This window comes from Tursiops truncatus, chromosome 7, assembly GCF_011762595.2.
Source record: "Tursiops truncatus isolate mTurTru1 chromosome 7, mTurTru1.mat.Y, whole genome shotgun sequence".
NCBI classification, from domain to species: Eukaryota; Metazoa; Chordata; class Mammalia; order Artiodactyla; family Delphinidae; genus Tursiops; species Tursiops truncatus.
The window spans coordinates 55,139,333-55,162,919 of NC_047040.1; the positions used below are offsets into that span (position 1 = coordinate 55,139,333).

The 23,587-nt window shown below is 38.6% G+C and overlaps 1 protein-coding gene across 1 annotated transcript in view; it reads left to right on the forward strand.

The window, feature by feature from the left end:
- The window catches only part of PDE11A (phosphodiesterase 11A), a 435,071-nt gene that overhangs the window by 226,876 nt on the left and 184,608 nt on the right, over positions 1-23,587 (forward strand). Inside the window, exons 7-8 of the mRNA XM_073806952.1 lie at positions 6,299-6,431; positions 21,615-21,690. Of these exons, the coding sequence (XP_073663053.1) occupies positions 6,299-6,431; positions 21,615-21,690 (209 nt within the window). The remainder of the gene's footprint in view (positions 1-6,298; positions 6,432-21,614; positions 21,691-23,587) is intronic.

Genomic DNA, 23,587 nt, shown 5'->3' on the forward strand with positions numbered 1-23,587 from the left:
GCCCCTTTTGCTCCTGTCTATACCTCTTTCTGTACGTATATACATATATATAAGGATGGTCAGGACTGAGCTGACCAACTCCTTTCAGCAAAAAGGAAAAGACCCTTTTTAATTGCTTCATGCAAGATTCACCCACTACTTTCCAGCATTTTGTAGGGGCCCAACCAATGGTTATTCTTGAAAAAGTGAAGTCTTGGGAGTCCCTAGTGAAAACTAGAGTGAACTCTAGTGTTGAGAACAAAACCGTCAATACAGACACAGTCTAATGATTAATATTATTTTCTTCAGATATTTTGTCTTCTAATTTAGAGACTTGTTTTGAGAATTCTAAAAAATAGTCTTAAGTTTATTTTCATACAATTTTCTGTGTTTGAACCTTTAGCTAAGGTAGGTTTTTCAGACAATTGAAGATGGCAAAGTTCCTGCTCCCCGGGGTATTTTATTTTGTCTAGTTTTGTTTTACTTGTATCGATTTCTCTCCTATGCTGCTCTGCACCTTGTCGACCCGAGGTTTATATCTATCTCACTGGCCCTTATTTCAGGGACAGCCACATTTCAGGAACTATGTGTTTTCTGTAATAGGGCAATTCTCTTTTATCCCTCCACAGTCAATATATTTAAGCTCATGAAATTCTCTTTGAAGTCAGTATGAGTCTCACACTTGGAAGCAAGATACCACTGAGGAAAAGGAATCAAACTGTAGCTCTTTACAGGAAACTCACTTAAAAACCCACATCTTCATATGCACCTGGTTCTAGTAAAATACAAGCTGAAGGATTACTTTACAATATGCTTGTTATTTTAAACTAATCTTGATCTTAAGGAGGTCTACTTTTTAAACAGTTAAAATAACCTAACTGGTCATTTTGCAGTCATGCACATGGCAGCTAAGATCCACTGAGCTGACATGATCTCATCTGCACTCACAGGCTGTGGAGTAATCAAATTATTGATGTGTTTCCAAACTGCAGTGACTCTCCCTAGGTTGATTATGGCTCAAATTGAAAACCTTAGTGTTGAATTTATTGACCTTTGATATCTCTGGTCATATTTTGGGGGCTCTAGAAAATTGGTTAATTCAATTTGGGATATTAATTTAAGCTTTCAAAAACCTATTTAAGGGCTTCCCTGGTGACGCAGTGGTTGGGGGTCCGCCTGCCGATGCAGGGGACGCGGGTTCGTGCCCTAGTCCAGGAGGATCCCATGTGCTGCGGAGTGGCTGGGCCCATGAGCCATGGCCACTGAGCCTGCGCGTCCGGTGCTCTGCAATGGGAGAGGCCACAGCAGTGAGAGGCCCGCGTACCGCAAAAAACAAACAAACAAAAAACCCTATTTTTAAAAAAGAGCTATTAGGAACTATTAATCCTGAGCCTCATTGGTGGGAACAGGATCCAGAATGAAGGAGGTGGTCATCCCACCTCTATGCTGCTCAGACCCCACGGCCAAGACTGTTCCGGACTGGCTTTCATACGCAAGAGGGCTATTAACCATCTCGGACGCATCTAGGACTGGGAGGATGAGAATAAGGAAGCTATGCCACAAAGGGAGTAGCTGAAGGAATTGGAGATAAGTTAAAAAGAATGATCTCAGGTGGAGGATTATAGGGAACATGTTAATTATTGTCGAATATTTCAAGGGCTGTCAGTTAATTAGAGCCATGCTCTGTGGCTGCAAACCATGGGACTGGGAGCAAAAGATGGTGATTATTGGAAAGTAGATTGAGCTGCCACAAAATGGCATGGAATATTTTTGTAGGTAATGAGTTCCCTGTCACTAAAGGCATTCAGTTTGATATTGATGTCCATTTGTCATGTGTGTTGAAGAAGAGATTGAAGCAGAGCCATTTTCAGCCCTTACAGCGTCTCTGTGAGATAGGAAAAAGGTACTCCCTCTAGATGGATGCAGCTCTAAACCAATGTGCGCAACTAGGCTAGATTTCAGCCCCATTCATTCCTTTGACAGGGCACCCCTGTACAGGGCAGAACCTGCATAATATACATAGCTATGTCCATGATCTTACCATGTTCTATTCCAACAGCAGTCAGTCAAAGGGAGTAAACCACACAGAATAAAAGGGCCCTCGTAAATCAGGAGGAGTTGACCTATAGGACCTTTATGAAAGAACTGATCCTTTAAGCTAGATGTGTCCCTCAAGAAGTAGAAATAATTTGGGCCTTTTCCTTTGTGATTAAACCCACAACACCACATTGCTGAAATGTCCAAAGGGGTACTGTCACATGCAGAATTTACTTTAGAAGTTGTTAAAAAGTTGATACTTAAAAAAAATGTTTGCTATGGGCTAGATAATATGATAAGTACTTTCATAAATTATTACCTTAATCTGCACAATAACTAAGTAGTAGTATTATACCCATTTTACAGATGAAATGTAAGTAACTTGTCTGAGAGTACTTTGCTTGGAAGTGGCAAGAGAGTCATGTAAGTCAGTGTGTCTGACTCTGAAACCCATAGTCTTAATCATAAAACAAAATTACCTTTTTTTTTTTTTTTAAAGAAAAGGATCAAGGTTTTGAAAGCTCTAACTCAGTGTCATGATTCTGCATTCCAGAATCATGGAAGGTTGAATGGTACAAAGGCCAGAATGTGATATAAATACTTAGACTGACAAATCAACCTTGCTGTCTCTCTAACCATCCTGTCCCCCTGGGCCTTAATTTATGTACCTAGGCAAGATTAAACTGAGGGAAATGGAGGGGTGGTTTTCAGAAAATCTGTTTGCACTGTTGCAGCTTTAGGTCAGTTCAAATCTCATCTCCTCTCTGAAGCCTTAGCCTCACCTGAAGCCTTAGCCCCACCTGCAGTTGTTTCTCCCTCCCTATACTTCTTCCTCATTCATGATTGGCACAATTGGCTTGGCAACTAGCCAACACAGCCATGTGACAAATTTTTTATTTGAAATTTGAACTGGGTATTTGAGTCGTGCGTTGTTTAATGTCAGCGTGTTTATTTCTCACCTCCCGGACTAGGTGGCAAGCTCCCGAGGGCAGAGACCATAGCTTGTACTTTCTAGAAGCCACCTCAGCAGTGCCTGTAGCCCAGGGCTGATGCTTTTGCATTGTCTACAGTTTGGAGTGATTTCAGTACATGTGCAGCCTGCACTAAGCCAGATTCTGAGCAGCTCTAGATCTAGAAGGAGTCTTTCAGGAGCCCCTGCTCAGTAAGTGTTTCCATCATCATCTTTGAGGATTCTGTAAGTAGGGACCTAAAGCTCTGGATTGTCAAATCCAGTGTTTTGTCCTCCTTCTTCCTTGACTGCAGCCTGAGGCTGAAGTGTTTGTTACCTGCAGCCTCTCCCTGAAACCCTCTGTAATGTTGACTGGCCTCCCTTCTTTTTAGTGAAAACCTACTCTTCTTGCTCTATTCCTACCCATCGACTCCTTCCCAGAGAGGCAACAGGGTAAACAGAAGTGGAGTCACACTTTGGAGTCACACTTTAGCTGAAAATCCTATTTCCACTTGGGAAAGTCATTTAGCATCTCTGAGCCTCAGTTTTCTGATCTGTAAAATGTAGAGAATTGTACTCATAGGATTTAGGTGAGGACAAAACAAACTAGTTAGGTAAGCATCCAACTTCCCTTTGCTCACCGTGGGTGATGATTAATTTGTTTTCCCTTTTTTCTTTCTCCTCTTTATTACTGCCTTTCTTCTTCCTTCCCCTACAGATTTACCTATATATTCTCTCCCTGAGTGATCTCATCCATTCCCTATCTTCCCTATCTTCATTCCCTATCTTCCCTGAAGATAGCCCCAACTCTGTATCAGTATTTTCAGTCCTGAAGACTTGATATGGGCTCTGGTCCTGGATTTTCAACAATGAATAACGTGTTCCAGGCTCACAGAATGTCTGTTATCTTCTTCCATCTCCCCAATCCTCTAAACAACTCCCTTCTGCCAATAGTGCCACAGGCATACAGCAGCAAAATGTAAGCCATTGCTGCCTGTCCACCAAGCCCTGTGGAATCGTCTGCAGTACCTCCTGAGTGGCCAGCATCGTCACCTCCCACTGCACAACTTAACTGGTCTGCCAGGACCTCTCCCCACCTTCAGCCTCTCTTAGCCAGTTGTTCGTGCTCATTCTCCCTGGATTAAGTTTCCTAAGGTCACAGCTCAAGTCCTGTCACTTCCCTGCTCAATACTCTTACATCACTCCCCATTGCCTATAACGTAGGTCTCAGCTCCTTGGTCAAAGCCTCCACCTTTGGGCTCTGACCTCCTGTTCAGTCTTATTCCCCACAGTATGCGTCCCGTGCTCCAAGGCGATTAATCCATGTTCCAAGAACACACCCTTGTACTCTGCTGCTTCATGTCCTTTGTTCCTGCTCTTTCCTCCTCCATGGGTGCCTTCTTCCTCACCCTTCCAATCTCTCCTTGCTGAACTCTTGCCCATCCTGAGACCCACTTAAAGGTTTTTGACACTTGTTGATAAAGCTGCTTCCTTCCTTAGTTCTTGGTTACCCCTCCTCAGCCTCCCCCACCCCAGCGTTTCTTTCGCAGGTTCCCTCCCTGGCTCGTCCCCAGGGTCCTGCACAGCTCTTCTTCCCACCACACACCAGGTCAGCATTTTCCACATTGTTTCATCACAGAAGAGATGTAGACAAAACCTGTGGTACACAGGCAGCGCAGAATGAATCAATAGCTTGATTAATCACTGCAAGAAATCATCAGCATTGAATGATTTTATAAGCTGACAAGTGACTTCATTAAGTTGGAACCTCATATCAGGAGCGCTGTTATGTTTCTTCCTGTATTTTGCTTTCATTACAGCACAATGTAAAATTTCACTTCTCACAGGTAGAATACAGCAAAGAGAAAATAAAACGTGGACTTTTTTGTTGTTCCTTTGTTTGTTTGAGAAAATAAAGGCTTCATCTTCTCTTTGAAGTCCTCAGTCTTTTTCCTTCTTTGACTTAGCCATCATCTGAGAAATTCAAGACTCTGCTTTTTATTAACACTTCCATCTTCAGCCAGAGATCCATAGGGAATACGTTTATGTACCAGTAACGTTTAATATGCAATAAGGGCTGAATAACCTCACAAATATATGTTGAATTTATCAGACGCAGACCAGCAGTCGTTACAGATGAGATATATTCATGATGGTAAATGATGTCTGTGCTTCCCTCTCATTCACACATCTGGTGGCCTCTCCATGTCAGTTTCTGGCATTCTCAGTATGGCACAAATTCCACACAGGCACATTATTGCATAATAACAACGACTGTGTACAGCATTTAGTGTTTTTATTACATATAATGCAGCTTAGATTAAAAAGTCAACAGAGGTATTATTCTGACTGTAGTACACTCATTAACATCTTCAGGAACCCAGGGTTCCACAGAAGGTAGTTTGGAAAACATTGCCCTGTATACTTGCATTCTTTTACATAATTTCAGTTATTACTGGTCAAGCCACAAATCTAACATCCTCCCGGAAAATTTTCCTTGATATTGTTAATTTGAACAGTGCTCAAGTTTGCATTTCCACAGCTCGTGGCAGTGCTCAATAGGCATGGGGGGGAGAAATGATGGAAGCGAGGGATGAAGTGAGGAATCTTACTAATTCTTATGGCATTTCTGTAAATTTGACATTTGTAGTGAAGTAGTGAAAGTGACACAAAGGAAAATTCACAAAATCATTTAACATAAAATTCCTTGTTAAAATCAAATATGGATTATTTTAAATTATTATTGTTAAGGGTAGAGTTAAAACAGATTTTCCAGTAAGATTTTGTAAGTAGGAAGTGTGTTTTTGTTAAGAAACATACTCTGAAACTACAACAATAGTTACAAAACACTAACACTGAGTCTAGATGTGCTCTTTTGCTACACTTAAACTTTTGTAAATTCTCAATTTATTTCCGGATTTTTCTCCATCCTTAGGTTTAATTCTCCCTGGTATCAAGCATCTGGTCTGCTTAGTTAGGGGGTGCAAGCTGGGAAGGTCAGTGGAATTGATTATGCCATGGCGTTGGCATCCTATCATCAATTTTGGTCATTACCTGGTTATCTGCTTTATGTCTGCCTGCTTTGGGGCCTAAATACAACCTAGAGTTATCCTCTGGATCATAGAGGGTCTATCATTTCTACCCATGGAGTTGATTATTTTACATGATAAAGTAGCTGCTTATAATTACCTCACTATTGTTCTGTGATTAAGGTCACTTACCCCTTCTTAATGAGGGTAGGTAATCCTGCTATGAGTGTACTTTTGCAGGGTTTGCTTGCAGGTAAACTGATGTTTTTCTCTTTTCTTACTGCCTGCCTTGGTGTTCTGATAGTTTCAAAGAAAGCATGGAGAAATCATCATACTCCGACTGGCTGATAAATAACAGCATTGCTGAGCTGGTAGCTTCTACAGGCCTTCCAGTAAACATCAGTGACGCCTACCAGGATCCCCGCTTTGATGCTGAGGTAAGAGGAGGCCTCTGGTTGCAGTCTTAAGGTTCGGTTGTTACCCTGTTGATGGTTTGCTGGCTGAAGCAAAAAAGGGACATCATACAACTCAAGAGCAACCCCTGAATTTACTGGCAATTCTTCTAAATCTTTCCCCTGTGATCTGAGTTTTAGCATCGCCTACTGCTGACTGACAGGAAAGCTTCCTCTCTCTACACTGATTTGTGGCAAAATGGCTATATAGTTTAATTGCATATGTTTGAATCCCTGCCAATTATATTGTACATGTCTCCGAACTTTATATAAACTGAATTATACTGTATGTATTCTTCTGTGACTTGCTTTTCCATTCAATATATGTTCCTAAGTCACATGAATTTGTAATTCATTCATTTATTTTCACTGCTGCAAAGTATTCCATTGTATGAATAAGTGTCACTTTTTTTATCCACTGTAGTATCGAAGGAAATTTGGATTCAGTGTTTCACTGTTACACACATAACTGCTAAAGACATTCTTTAGTCCTCTAGTCTGATGCTCTTTTATGATTGGGGGCATTTTGTATTAAACATATAAGTAAACCCATGCATTAAGTATACTCATGCACATTTTATATTAAACATAGTTTATATTAAACTATGAAATGGTTAATAATAAAAATGTGTATATAACATAGTTATTTCCCGATAGATGTTAGTACAACTACCATATTTTATAAGATTGCTCCCAAGAAAGAGTACGTTGGCTTCTGTTACTGTTTAATGTTAATTATGTAGGCGCATTGTGCTGATGTACAGAATATATTAATATAGATTCTGACTTGGCAGAAGCCTAACTTTTAAGGTGGTATAGAGTAGCATCCAGATAAATTTACATTAATTTATAAAATGTCTCTAGGGGTGTGTGTGCACCCATATGTGTGTGTGGTGTGTATTCGATAAATTGCAAGATTAAATTACTACATTACAAAGCTAAGGTCTGAAGAGTAACAGGAGTGTTGCAGTGAGGACAGTGGTGTGTTCCAGGCAAGGCTGAGAGAGCATGAGGAGTCTGGGAATGGAGATGAGTTAATGTAGCTGGAGGGCCAGGTTGATGAGGTGGGGGAGGGAAGTAGGGGGCAGATCGCCCAAAGGCTTTGAAAGCCCTGTTAAGAAGTTTGAGTATTTATCTTGGGCAATGGGGAAACACTAGTTGAGTTGCATATGGGGGAGAAGCAGGAGTTATACTTTAGAAAGATCACACTGGCTTCAGAACAAAGGTTAGATCAGTAATAATAACTGAACATTTAATCAGAAATGAGAGCTGGTCTACGACTCTGGAGACAGACAAGGATTCAGTCCTAGTCTCTCAGACTCCACAGCTCTGCCTCTGAATCCTGCCCTGTGCTGTCTCCAATGTCTGGGGTGGGACACAGCAATGGTTGGGAGGCTGGAATCCAAGTCAAATGTATAACTTCATTCAGATCTTTGCAGATGTCTGCATGGAAAGCTTAAATTCGTGAAATTTACCACATCTCTGTGGCTGCCTGGAATTCTCTTTCCCCAGGCTACATCCTCTACGTATTTTCTATTCATTCTTCAACATCAAGTGGAGATGCCTGTATCTTGGACATCCTTTCATGAACTCCCTTTCTGAGTTGGGTGTCTCTCCAGTGTGCTCTCTTAGCTGCCCCAATGCTCACCAGCCTCTAGCTCTTGTCAGTTCTGATGCAGTATTTCTGAGCTTTGAGATACCCTCCCTGGGAAAGTACACAGTCCAGAACTTCTTTAGTTCTCCTCCTGTAAGGAAGAATACCATCATCCCTGGTTCTGTGACTAACAGAGCAGAAATGATTTATAGGTGTCAATATTTATATGCATTATCATTATAATTGGGTTAGGATTGATGTTATGAAGTTTTGCCTTCTGCTATGTTTCTTTCCTTCTTGACTTTAGAGAGAGGATACTGAAGAAAAGACCTCTAAACACACACTTTTATGAAGAAATGTTCTCAGTATTCTATTACTAACATCAGTAACAGCTGAACAAACTGAAAGGCTAGCTATGCAGAAAAAAATCATTAATTGCCAATTCATTGTTACAAAGTCAACATATTAGATTAGAGGTTAAGAGATGATGGTCGATTCCTACCCCAAATTATAGTGCTAAATTTGGTATGGCTTGCTATTATTCTGCTCTGAGCTTTGGGCCATAAAGTCAAATTCTGGGGTAGCAAAAAGAGTCAACAAATTTACACCATTTTAAAAGTTGGTTCATAAGACATATGCAAAAGTGTAACAAAACATGATAAACACCCACCACCCAGTTTAAGAAAAAGAATACAATCATTACCTTTGAATCCTTGTACTGATCTTCCTTAATCCAGTCTCCTTTATTTCCCACACACTATCCTAATTTAAATTTAACATTCCTTTGCTTTTATATATAGTTTCATCACATATGTTTGAATCCCTGCCAAATATATTATTACATTTTTTACATATTATTACATATTTTACATTTCACATGTCTCTGAACTTTATATAAATTGAATTATACTGTATATCTTCTTCTGTGGCTTGCTTGTTCATTCAACATAAATTCCTGAGTCATGTGCACTTGTAATTCATTCATTTATTTTTAGGGCTTCTAAGTATTACATTGTATGAATGTGTCCCTTTATCCACTGCAGAGTTGATGGACATTTGGATTCAGTGTTTTGCTGTTACATGCATAACTGCCAAAGACATTCTTGTCCATGTCTCCAAGTGCACATGTGCAAGAGTTTTTGTAGTGTCTGTACCTAGGAGAGTGACATGCTGGGTCATAGGCTACAGGTATCTTCACCTTTAACAGGGAATAAAAAGTTCTTGACCAATCATTACTTTTTTTCTTATGAAAAACAGTATATGTCTCAAGAATACTTCTTGCTGATACAATATAGTGAGCCTGAATAGCCTATATCCTTATGTCTACAGGCAGACTCCTACCACATCTCTTCCTGATTAGCGATATAGCCATTTTATGTCTTCCTCCACACACTGCTCCATTCCAGTAAGACAGCCTGCCCGCTCATCTATAAAAAGAATGTTGTGGGCTCTTGAGCAAAAATGCAACAGTTAATTCTATGGGACTGAGCATAAAAATTTCATGCCCTGATCCAGTAGTTAGAGGCAATGATGTCTGAAGACAGTAAACTGTGGTAGTTTAAGCAGTGACCATTTTGTGAAGTCACTTTCTTCCCTAGTACCTAGACCATCATTATTTCTTGACCTTCCACCTAAAATGCTTCCAATCTTCCACACAACTAATACCAGATTTTAAATGCAAATCTGAAGATGCAATATACCATGATTTTTACATGTTCTCTTTGTGTGGTACTGAAATATAAAATTACTTTATGTTCCCCTTCTCATGCTGAGAGGGAAAAAATTGGAAAAGAATTAATCAATACAGATGGAGGTGAGAGAGAGAGAGAGAATTCTGCCTAAATATAGGTAGTTAATAGATTTGTCCTGCAAATGTGTGTATGTTGTGTGTGTGTATGTGTGAGTGTGTGTGTGTTATGTATCACACCAGGAAAAACAAAATTATTTATCTGCTTAGGCTTCCTCCCTTTTCAAGAATATTTTGCCTCAGTGACAGGTGTCAACTGCTTATGTTAATTAATGAATGAAACAGACTCCAGACTGAGCCACAGAGCTCTCCCTCAAGAAGTTAAGAGGCTTGAACCTTCTCCTTACAAGCCTGATATAAGATGGTGTAGATGATATGATAAAGATAATCAATTCAGATAGTATCTTTCATTAACATACTAAGTATTTCCCTCAAGATAAAAAAATACAATGACAAAATGGAATTGCTTCACCCTTTCACTAAAGGTAATTCTAGAGTTATCCTAGAGACAGAGGGTACCTTTTAGAATTGTGCTGTCTTCTTGGAAAGGTTTACATCCTCTCTTCTTGAGTCTGGTATATGGGTCCATAATTTCTCCCAGTAATCATAACTAAGTAGTTGTTTATCAGTGATAGAATATAAGGAAATCATTTTTTTTAATCTAGGATTAATGGATTATCTCCAATAGGTATCTCCACTGGGAAAACTATGTGCTTTTTTGTTCTCTACATTCACTAAGTTCCCTGAATAATTTGAGGCTGGTTAACAAAAATGATAATTTGCAGGGAGGTTTCATGGGGAATTCTTTTCAAAGCATTTCCTATTTTTTCATATAGATTTTCTCAACATAACTCTATATCCTGAGCACTGGCATCTATCCTAAATTTCTCAATGGCTCAGTGACTAATTCTGGCAGTTTGAATTCTCTTCACTGAACATGAAGAAGGACACCAATTCATTAGACAGCAGGGACCTGGGATAGAGCCCCCCCAAAGTGGATTGGCCTTATTCTGGGATTTCATACTGTAGATATATCACTTTCAGTTAATAGAAATATTAGAGATTTCTTTCATTTACAGGTGAGGAAACAGAGGCTCAGAGAGCTGAAGTGACTTGCCTAAGGCCACACAGCTTCCTCAAGACAGGGCACAGAACAGACTATGGGCTTTCTGATTCCTAATTCAGTTCTCTCTCCCTGAGTGGCCTCTCACGGGGACCAGCTGCTCAGGGGCTGCCTGGAAAACAGTCACCACTCTGTCATTCCTCTGTCTACACTGGTGTAGGAATTTATGTACGGCAGACCTATCTTTTTGTCCCAGCTGCCCTACTCACCAGCTGGGTAGTCTTGGGCATACTACTTGCATACATAATGTAACGAGTAAAATTCTATATAACTCTTTTGTAAATCGTGCAGTCCTATAAATATATAAATGTCAGGTGAAGATTTTAGTCTGGTTGAGGACTAGTTTTTCGGTTCTTGAAGGATTGCTAGAAGCAGGTCCTTTTCTCTAAATGAGGAGGTCTTTACACAGAACTGCAGACCAGCAGACCTTGATCATGGACAAGCCAATGTCAATGTTCTTTTCCTCCAGAGACACATGAGGAAAGAAGAGGAAAGTCTCTAGCCAAAGAGAGGAATAAAGGGTGACTGTTGACAGCAAAAAAGGGATGGTGGCAATAATCTGATAACTTGTAGGTCTTCAAGAAAGCCAGGTCTTTTCCTGTCTGGTCAGAGGAGAAACAATAGCAGGTGTTACCTACAAAGGTGAATAAGGCTGGATGCATGTCCTATGGCCTTGGGCGGCTCTGGGGAGATGTTCACCATATCCTCCCCTGCGGAGACCAGCAATATGCTGCCCTGGCTCTTCACGAGAGTGGCTGGCCAGTCATCCAGGGGCCAGGTTACCCAAGCACATTTAGGTATGATCGGATTTTAGGGGCTGGCTATACTGCCCAGGCCCAAGCAGCCCACCAGTCCTTAAATCATAAGGCTAAAAGCCAGTGCCTAATAAGAGAGAATTTATTCCATCAACATTTGCTTTGGCTATACGAAGTGGAAACTGCATTTCTCATTTCTGTGTCTTTCCTACCTTGTGGTAACTTCTGGTAAGTCCTCAGAAACTCTGCCCAAAGATATGCAGCAAGAGAACGATCCTTATTTTGAAATCTCAGTTGTGAAACCCTTGGTCTTCCTTTTGATAGAAGCTACAAAGGGGTGTCTTTAATGTGATGTAAACCTCATCCCAGGCACTTGCTGTGAGGGCTACGGGGCAAGTAATCATAGTTGTTTACCTGCTGTGTGTTCTCTTTGTGATTGTTTTAAATATTTAATGGTGTTCCCTCCTTGTGGTGAACAGAATGACTTAGCAGTGAGGCACAGTGATTACTTGCCTTCTGTCTGCCTGTTTGACTCCTAGAGAGGTACCTGCTGGGCTTGATAGCATGCATAGTTTTAAGGCCAAACTCCTTGGTTTATGGGTGGAAAATTATGACAGAGTGGTTATATAAGATAGTCACAAAGCCAGAACCAAATTTCTGAGGTTTACATTCTGCAGCCTTATGAAGATCACTGTATGCTAATTCTCTTACAAGATTCTGCAGTCCTCAAAAAGGAGCCAAGACAGAAAAGACTGACTAAATGTAACTCATTATATTTATTCATAGTGGCTCAAGAAACACTCACATTCATGGGTTATCATGCTAGTGAGTTTTGTAGTCTAATCAGTCATTTGCTCCGTGGTAGGGGTATTCATGCTTGGCTCCTAAAGACACGGACAGGAATATCATGTATATTAATTTTCTGTTGCTGTGTAACAAATCACTATAAATTCAGCAGCTTAAGGCAAACACCTGTTTATTATCTTCTGTAGGTCAGAAGTCTGGCATGATGCCTAGGGTCTCACAAGGCCTAAACCAAGGAGGTGGCCCCGTGGCGTTCTCATTTGGTCCTGGCATTCTTTTCAAAACCCATTCAGGTTGTCGGCAGAACTGAGTTCCTTGCAGTTACAGACTGAGCTTCCCATTTTCTTACTGACTGCTGGCCAAAAGTCTCTCTTAGCTCCTAGAGACTGCCCTCAGGTACTACTAGCCATATGACCCTCTCACAACTTGGCAGCTTACTTCTTCAAAGCCAAAGGGAGAAACTTCAGTTGGCTCTCACAGAGGCTTACATAATGTCAGGAGTGACACACGAGAGGCTGTCCCATCACAGCCTTATAACATAACCTAATCAAAGAAGTGACAGTCCTATCACATTCACAAGTCCTGCCCACACCCGAGGGGAGGGGATTATACCAGATTTGTACAAAGTAAAGGGTGGGCAGGTGTGAGTCTTAGAGGCCATATCTTTAGAATTCTGCCTATAACACTATAATAAAGACCAAAATTGAGTCCATACAAAATATCCCATGAGATGATCTGTATGTCCTGATATGGAAAAAATGTCCACAAGAACAAAAGCAAGTCATAGAGAAGTATGTTTAGAATAATGTTTAAAAGTATGTATAGAATAATATATGTGGGTATATATACATATATATGCACATATTTTTCTAATAGACAACAAACTTAACATGTCCAAAACAGAACTTACAATCTCTTTTCTGCCAAGCTTGCTCCTCTGTTTCCCTATCTCTGTTAAGGCAACTCAGTTCTTCCTAATGCTTGTGCCAAAAATGTTATAGGCATGATTCTCTCGTGTTGCACATCTAACTCATCAGGAAGTATAATTGGCTCTACCTGCAAAATTTATCCAAAATCTGACCATTTCTCACCACTCAACTGCTACCACCCAGGTCCAAGCCACCATCATCTCTGGACCATTTCATGGCCGTAGCTTCTTAATCTACTTCTCTGCTTCCACTCTTCCCCTCCACACTCTTTTCTCAATACAATACCAGGGGTTTTAAATTTTTAAGTTATATTGTATCACAAGTCAGCTCACAAAGTTCTCATAGTCTCCTTACTTCACTAGAGTAAAATCCAAACTCACCATTCTTTCAGAGGTTTACAGTGCCCTACATGATGTCACCTCATTTTCTATCCTCAGCCCTCATTCATACTTCTCCAGCCACACCAGTCTCCTTGTTACTCCTAGAACATGCCACTCATACACCTACCTCAGGGCCTTTGCACTGGCTACTCCTCTGCTGAAATACTCTTTCTCCAGTGTCTGCGTGGGTTATAGCCTCATCTCTTTATAGTCATCGTTTGAATGTTACCTGTTAGTAAGGTGGTATTTCTAATCCCTTTTATCCTGCTCTATTTTTCCCCATAATTTTTAATATCTTCTAACATATAGTTTATTTATGTATTTTTTTGTATTGTTTACCATCTGCCTTTTCTCACTGGAATGTAAGCTCAAAGAAGGTGAGAATTTTATTGGTTTTGCTCACTGATGTATCCCCAATATCTAATAAGCATTATTATTGAATATTGTTCAATATTATTGAATATATTATCTGTGTTATTTATGAATAATTATATATTGTTGAATATTATAAATTGATGTATGAACATATTACATATTTGTAGGAAAAGATCAGGAAGAACTTACCCCAAACTGTTAATAGTTGCTATCTCTAGAGATGGCAAGATTACAGCTTTTGATTTTGGTTTAACTTGAAAATTTCACGACTGCATATATTGTTTTTGTAATTAGGCAAAATTATAAAGAAGTTTTAAAATGTTAGACCTTTTATATCTTATGTGAAATTATATTTTACCAGGCTATTATGAGCCCTCTAAAAACTATAAACTGTTACTCAAAACCAGAATTGAAATAATGCAAGATCTAAGTAAACTAACTTGTCTTGCTGTATCTTTGGGGAATTCAGATGGATTACTTTCTATTGCCCTCGTCAGCAAGGAGTGTTTGTTGGATTTTATTCTAACTAATATCCTTGTCTGAGACTGTCCCAACAGCATGTACATAAACTGCATTTGCAAATGACCTGACATTGGGTCAGGTGGCTTCTTGGAGTGCATACTCTATTTACAAATACCTTCACCATGAAACAATTATTCTGGCCTTGCTTTTAGTCAGCATTGTGCTTACGAACTCAACTCCCAATAATTAGTTACACTCTAGCACATCATCTGTGAAGCTTTCTGCCTTTTTTTTTCATACTAGATCAAAGAACACCTTAAAACAAGTATACGAATGCACAACAAGCTATTATTTACTCAATATAAGGTATACTATTCTGTTGCTTAATTTAGTATTTCCTTCCCTTTATATAGTTATGGAAAGAATTTTCAGAGCCATTACATGCAGGGTTTCTTTTCTGCCTGCAACAGAAATGAACAATTGAACCCAACATTTAAATAGGAAAGGTTCAGCAAGGGGAATGGCAGAAAATAACTAAAAAGTAGGGCAGGCCTTATTCATGGATGGTTTGGTGGTCTATGTGTTACAGATTCAGGAGTGGCGGAAAACCCATCAGCACCCAGGTCTCCTCTGCCATGGGGGGCTGATGCCCAGAGTTACACAGTTAAATCTAAGATATCATGATGTTAATTCTGTCACTCTTCAATCCCATGCAATTCTTCCCTGTGACGTTCTTTCTCTGATTTAAAAAAAAAAATTTTTTTTATTAAAGCCTGTTACAGACAACTCAAAAATTCTTACCCTTGTCCTGTAGCACTTAAGGATAATGGGACTTCAGGCTCTGAGATCCTTTGACCTAGAGCATTAAAGCCCCTTTCGCCTGTCAGATCTTCACAGCAAAGCACTTCTGCAATCTGGGATGCTGAGTGCTAGCCTGACAGGACAGCTCCTTTTCCATTCTTTGTAACGCCTTCTGGTCTATCAGTTATGCTTCTGTTACAAAGGGAAATGTGGGAAAATGGAACCATTAAGAGGTAGGGCTGAAATGCACTCGCTCCCGGTAATCTCTCAGTTGCTGATACTTAGTGTAAACCAGGCTGAGAGCCTTTCCCGAGAATGGGATTTGGTAGGGAAGATTGGACAATGGATATAAAATTTCCAGATGACCAGGAGGGTGAGGAAAGTTAGGAGGATTACTAAGACTTGAATAAGTTGTACAATGGGGAAGCTGTGGGTAGTGAAGACAAATAGGGGGCCATGGTTCTAAGAGTCAAACAGACTTTGCTGCATTGATAGTGGAAGACAACGCATCGGCTCTAAGTCCAAAGGTCAGTTATTATTTAGGAGTGCTTTCGTCAGGAATTTAAGGAATCATTTGTAGGCAATGTTCTAGAAACCTATGTGCAGATGAGGTTGGCATAAAGAAATGCCTCTTTGTTGTTTCAGGGAAATCAGGGGACTGACTCAGAACATCTCCTCCCTCACTTGTCCTAGTACCAGAATTTCTCACTGGTAGATTGGTGTTTGGGGGATAAAGTACTACTTTAGATTACTATTAAAGTTGCACATATTGTTCTAGGGGAAGAAAACACATTGCACATTAATGAGTAGTATTACGTTATCACCAATTCTTTTAACATTCCCTTTGACTGCCTTAGAGAGTCTGGAAAATATGACAAGTATGTTTTGATGGCTCCATGAGGTAAACCATCTTAAATTATATCCATTAACTGGAAAGACCCAGTGAGGACAGAGACTTGGAAAATTTTTAGTATATACATCTTTAATTGGAAAGAACTAGGCACCCCTAGATAATGTATTTATTTTAATGGTAGCCTCCTGGAAAGGCTGCTTAGTCTCATATGGTCTAATATTTGGGACTCTAATAATGTGAATTTTAATCTTTATCTTTCCAGAAACAACAGCCATTGCCACAAATAGACAACTAGAGGATTGCCTCAATTATCTTAAAATTGGAAAATTCACTCTCATCATACTCTGCCATCCTTCCTTCTTCCCCTCTCCCACCTTGTTGGGCTCATCAAGCTTGCTAATCGTCACCACCCCCTCTTCCCTGTGCTCATAGCCAGTTAGTGCTGGCCCCACTTCCCTTCCTCAGCCACAGTGGGAATGGCTTAGAAATACCCTCAACATCCTCAGTCGCCGCTCCCCTCCTCCTGGGCTCAGCCCGTGCGAGACTCTAGCTCTGCTCTCTCAGTGTGGCCTTCCTCTTCTCCAGAACTAACCACTTTACTTCTGTTCCTGATCCCATTCCTTCTTCCCTTGACTATCTTTGCCTTCAGTTATCCTTCTGTGTTACTAAATCCAATAGCCCATTTTCAGCGCTTATCCTGTTTGACTATTGTGCAACATTTGACACTGTTGTTCCCCTCTAATTCTATTTAGAAAATAACTTTTTCTCTTGTGTACAAGTAATTCATTATCTAAAATTTAGAAAATAGAAATAGTAGTTTAAAAAACTCCCATAGGCAGAGTTCTTTCACAGTGTATACATGTATCAAATCATAATGTTGTACACTTTAAATATGTTACAGTTTTGTCAATTATACCTCAATAGAGCTGGATGAAAAAAGGATCAGTGGTTGCCAGAGGGATGGATGGATGAATAGGTGGTGTACAGAAGATTTTGAGGGCAGTGAAACTACTCTGTGTGATGCTGTAATGGTGGATACATGTCATTATAAAGTTGTTAAAACCATAGAACATACAGCATCAAGAGTGAACCCTAGTATAAACCATGGACTTTGAATGATAATGATGAATCAGTGTGGGTTCATCAGTTGCAACAAATGTACCACTCTAGTGGGGGATGTTGATAGTGAGGGGTGTTGATGTGCATGTGTTGGGGCAGAGGGTATATGGGAACTCTCTGTACTTGCCTCATTTGTTATGAACCTAAAACTGTTTTTAAAAAATAAAGTTTATTTTAAAAGCAAAGAAACAAACAAAAACCCCCATGGACAAACAATTCAAAGGCAACTATTATGGTTATAATTTTTCCAGGATTTTCCAATGTATGTAATATATGTTTGTACACCCACAGATGCCCACACTACTATCACTTAATGTATTACAATTTTCCCTGTTTACAAATATTCTTCTATAGCATGATTTTAATTAGATGGATAATATTCTACTGTGCTATGATTTACTTAACCAACTCCCTCCAGTGGAATGTTCAGGTTATTTCTGATATATCATTATCATAAATAATGCTATGATTCATACCTTTATACGTAAACTTTTGTGCATAGCTATGATAATTACCATAGGATAAATTCCTAGACATAAAATTGATAAGGCAAAGGGTGTTTGTACTTCTTAGACTCTGGATACACGTCAATAAATCTATTTCCAGAAAGGCTGTTAGCAATGTGTTCACACATTAGGAATGCTATAAAGCCTGAGCTGAAGAATATGAGCTTTGGAGTTCTTTTCCATCCTGCCTTCTTTTTCCAGTCCTAAATATTGTGTCCCCTCAGATTCAATTTTTTCATCCTTCTTGTCTTTTTATTGGACGAGCTCTTTCTTGGTGATTTTACCCACGCAGTTAATACGAGCTCCTTCGTCACTCTCCCTTCCCCTTGCCCTCTCAATTGTAATGTGTGTCAGCTTGAATTTGGAATCATTTCCCTCAAACTTCCTGTGTTTCCCACCTCAAGGAGCTCCACCGCCCTTCCTCAAACCAGGAACCTCAATATTATCTTTTGTAGGGATGGGAGAACACATACTCCTACCTCCCTACAACAAAAATTCTTTTGGGAAACTACACTAATTTTTTGGTAAGCAAAATTATCTTTTACTTCACTGACAAAGAGCCTGAGGTTTATTTTTGTCACCACTAAGCCTCTCAGGCTGTCTCTCTCCTTGTTTCTGTCACTCAGTGCATGTTCCCTTTCTTCTTGCACTGTGACCTCTACCCTCAGCTGCTTCAGATTTCCCAGGAGAGGTTAGACAGGGGCTACAGTTGTCCCAAGAGCTGGCAGAGCCAATTGTGCCTACTGCTCAGTGCTGGGGCGGGACCGCCCGACAATTGTGTATGACCCTCAGCAAAACAAAACACACCCAAGCATCCTAGTGCTACTCAGGCCAGCCCAAGTCTATAGATTACACCTCCCAGGCCTCTCTAATATTGACTTCCTTCTCTTTGTGCTCACTGATATTGCTGTTATTCAGACTCTCTCCTTAGGGAGAGGAAGAAAACCACTTTGTTCTTTTGGAAGATAACTTTGATGGATGTGTTTGTGATTGGCTTCCTTTGAACCAGTCTTTCCACTTTCAAAGCAGTCAGTCTCTCTAGGTCTTATCTGATAAGGGAAGATGTTAACAGTACCTACTTCATAGGGTTGTTTGAGTAAGTATATGCAATAATGCATGTGAAAGTGCAGAACAGGGTGCCTGATATCAAGTGAGCATCTAGTAAATGTTATCTTGTCATCATCATTGTCACCCTCATCTTTGAAGACCCACTTTTTAAGGAGCTAAAACTGCTACAGATTTCTCTAAACACAGTCAGTTGCTGGCTTTTCTGTGGTATTCTGAACGTTCTTTACTTGGACACTTATTTTATCTTAACTACTTCTGTCTTGACTAGACTGTGAGCTCCTCAAGGGTAATAACTGTTTGAATTCATTTTTATATCCTTAATACCCAGCAATGTGTCTGGTGCATAGGAGGTGGTAAATAAATATATAATGAAAGAGTGCATTGATGAATGATTTATGCCCAGGCTTTTGGCTTTTTTTGTTTTTTTCTGGAATTCTCAAAAATCAATTGATGTAATTTATGCTCTTAGCAAATGGAAAAAGAAAAAAATCACATGATCTAAAATCACATATTAAGAGGCATAGAATTGAAGAGTAAGATGACATGATAATATGCCTAGAAAATCTAAAGCACTACAGATATTAAAGTTAATAATTGAATTTAGCAAGATTGATGGATCCAAGTTCAATATACAAAAATCAATTATGTCTCTATATGTCAATTAAAAGCATTAGAAAATAATAATACCATTTATAATAACACGAACTTTTAAAACACCAGGTACAAATATAACAAATTATATGTAAGACTTCTGCATAGAAAACTATAAAAGTTGGCTTAGAGAAATTTTTAAGAACTCTAAATAGAGGGATATTATAGATTGAGAGACTCAATGATGTAAATATGCCAAATTTCTCCCAAATTGACTGATAAATTCAATAGAATCCTAATAAAAATCTCAGCAGTGTAAGTGTGTGTGTGTGTGTGTGTGTGTGTGTGTGTGTGTGTGTGTGTGTGTAATTCAAGTTGATTCTAAAATTAATATGGAAATGCTAAGGGCCAACAATGGTCAAGACAATCTTAAAGAAGGAAAAAGTTGGAGAAATTACACCACCAGATACCAAGATGTATTATAAGACTTTATTATTCATGGCAGTATGGTATTGGTATAAGGGTAGACACATAAATCAATGAAGTAGAACAGAGTCCAGAAACAGATCCTTACATATATGGACACATGATTAATGAAAAAAGTGGTACCAGATAGTGGTGGGGAGAGGCATTTCCCCTGCCCCACAGAATTAGTTCTGGTCCAGTTGGATATCCACCAAGAAAAAAAAAAAAAAAGAATCTTGACTTTCAGCTCACACTATACTCAAAAATTATTTTCAGTTGGATTGTAAATCTAAAAGTAACAGTTAAAACAATAAAGATTCTAGGGAAATAATAGGAGAATATCTTCATGAGCTAGGAATAGGGAAAGATTTCAAGGAAAAGATCAAAAAATTACTTTAAAAAACAAACTAATATACTGGTATCAAGAGTAGAAGATATCTGAAAAATTAATTCCTCAGAGGAAAACCAAAAAAAAAATCCAAATATAAAAATCCAAATATAAAATTTAGGTGTATAAATTAACTTCCAACTTCAACAAATATGTAGCTCTTAACTCCTACAGTAAATGTTTTAAAATAATAAAAAAATCTTTTATCCCAATAACCATAATCTAGAACCTCAATGTTTTATTTTTTCTCTGATTGGATTGGGATGACAGGTTGACCTTTCTCACTAGAAACCAAGGTCATATCAATTCACTAACACCCTTTCAGTCTTTAGTAGCTCTTATCTAGCAATTCAAATATGGATCATTGGTTTTAATATTAAGTGGAGCTTGTTACTGAATGACATTTGTCTGATGCTGATAATTATACTTTTGTATTTCATATATATCATCTCCTGACAATCTGTTAGGGTACAGAAAGATTGCTGAACCCTTATCTTATCTTATCTTTCGTGACTTTTATTTTTATATGATTTTTGCAACATATGTAATAAATCAGTAATGTTAGAAATATAGAATATTAAAAGTAAATACATGGATAAACAACAAGGTCCTACTGTATAGCACAGGGAACTATATTCAGTATCCTGTGATGAACCAGAATGGAAAAGAATCTTAAAAAAAAGAAGGTATACATATGTATAACTGAATCACTTTGCTGTACAGCAGAAATTAACACAACATTGTAAATCAACTATACTTCAATAAATTTTTAAAAAGTAAATACACATATAACAGCATTATAGACTCAATTTTTTTACTAAAAGATGTGCTCAAAGAGAAATATTGACCACTGGTTTAATTAAAATGCTTTAAATACTCAGAGCAGAAACAGTTGCCAGAATTCTTGTCTGGTGGTGTGATCGTGATCAAGATAGTTTTACATTCAGCTTTATGTGGGTGCAGGGATTGGGAGAGGTAGTGTGGGTGTAGGGTTCATTGGTTGATTCATATTTGGTTAGGGCATGATTTCCTTGGGATGTGCATTGTGATGTTTTAAATGAAAAGAGACAGGTGAGTATATGCATTACAATTAGATTATAATATGTCTTTTTAAAAGTTATTTTTAAATATCTGTTATGAAGAGTGGTAAGCTATATGTCAGAAATGGGTGGATAATATTTAATTTTAGTTAATTTCTTTTATCCTAGGCTGAACAGATATCTGGTTTTCACATAAGATCGGTTCTCTGTGTACCTATTTGGAATAGCAACCACCAAATAATTGGTAAGACATTACCTAAATAGTTCAAACTTCTTTTATAAAGAAGTACAATTTACTTTAAAATACATCCATCTCTTTTTTAAATGTTCCCCTTTTTATGTCCAGGACTCATCAACTTATGTCTCATACTCCTGTGTAATCTCGTAAGTGAAGACTCCTGATGAATCAGTGTTAATCAGGACAATGAACAAATATTTATTCCTTTAAATAAGAACCAATCGCTTTGAAGTTGGAGGGGATTTCAGAAAGCAGCTAACTGAACTCTTTTATCTTACTCTGTGGAAACTGAGGCCCAAAGAGAGAGAAAAGACTTGCATAAGGTCACAAAGTGAGTTAGTAGCAGAGTCCCAAGTAAAACTCGGGCTTCTTAACTCCTAGTACATCTATGCTTTTACACGTGGAGTAAATGCAAAGGAAGAAAGGACGTGCATTGTTAGGCATATACTGTACATGTGTCTTTCTGCCTGGATGGTTCCAAAATAGGTCCAATTCCTGAATAAGGGAATTGTGGACCAAAGCAGTTTCCAATTTTTCTCTCCCTCCCTGCTCCTTTCCTTTCCTTGAAAATTCAGTTAGAAAATCTCAAACCTAAGAAAGAAGTCTAGGCGAGAAGGGGCCAGTTGTTAAAGTCAAGAAGGATGGAGACATTAGTTATTTAAACACAATGAAAATGTGTTATTTTTCTAAGAGACATAAGGTAACTAATACATTTGGTAACTAATGTAACTATTTGCCTCTCTTTGCTTCACCCTAAGGTTGCCTCTTAAACTCTAAGATATTGGACTTACCAAAGGATTCAGTATTCTGTAAATATTGTTAAGACTTGAATTCTAAGAGAATTTTTTCATCAGTTTGCTTAATTTGCAGAAAATACTAGTACATTATTGAACATAAAGTATATTCTAAGATTTGAGAATTTGAGCCCCTAGTACAAAGCATTGAATTACATCATGGGTAGAATTTTAAATATATTTAAGGTGGTTTTTTTTTTTTTTGGCCATGCTGTGCAGCATGCGGGATCTTAGTTCCCCGACCAGAGAACCCCTGCCCCCTGCACTGGAAGCGTGGAGTCCTAACTACTGGACCGCCAGGGAATTCCCAAAATATATAATATTTAAGTTTAAAGAGAAGAGAAATTTCATAAGAAACACCATACGTTATCTGTAGATGTCCAATGGCAATCTCACGTGCAGTCCTACATTTCATTTCTAACAGTAAACATCTGTTATTCTTTCAAAACTAAGACTGTAGTTTGCCTGTTACACACTAAAAGCTTTGTATTTTATTATACATGTCTTCTAGCATATGACGACTTACCTCCCTGATGCGAAGTTAGGTGTTTTAAAACAAGCATGCTTTAGAATTACAGTCATTTTTGTTTATACTAAATAGGGATACAAGGGAATGGTTTTCAAGATTGTTGAATTTTTCCAGTTAGACTTGTGTGCTTTGATAGTCGTGCCCCAAACATCTGGTATCATGCTGGAAATGAACTTTGGAAAGAAAACACACACAAGTTAAATTTGTTAAAACTAGTTTAACCCCATTGCGAGCAGGCAACAAAACTAACCTTGTTTTGAAAGTTAACTGTATCATAATTCCTAACATTTCTTGAATGTTCTCTCCATGTGGAACAATATGCTTTCCAAACATTAATCAAATGTTATCTCATTTAATCTTCATAACCCACTGAGACAGTTAACATTTTAATCCTCATTTTACTGATGAGGAAATTCAGTGTTAAAAATGTTAGGTAACATGCTCATGGTAACACCACTAATGGTGGAGTTGAAAATTCAAACCAAGACTGTCTAACTCCAGAGCCTATGTTCTTAATCACTATGCCGTGCTGCCTGAACTCAAGCGCTGTGCTTCAGAGAATTGAAAAAAAAATTTAGTT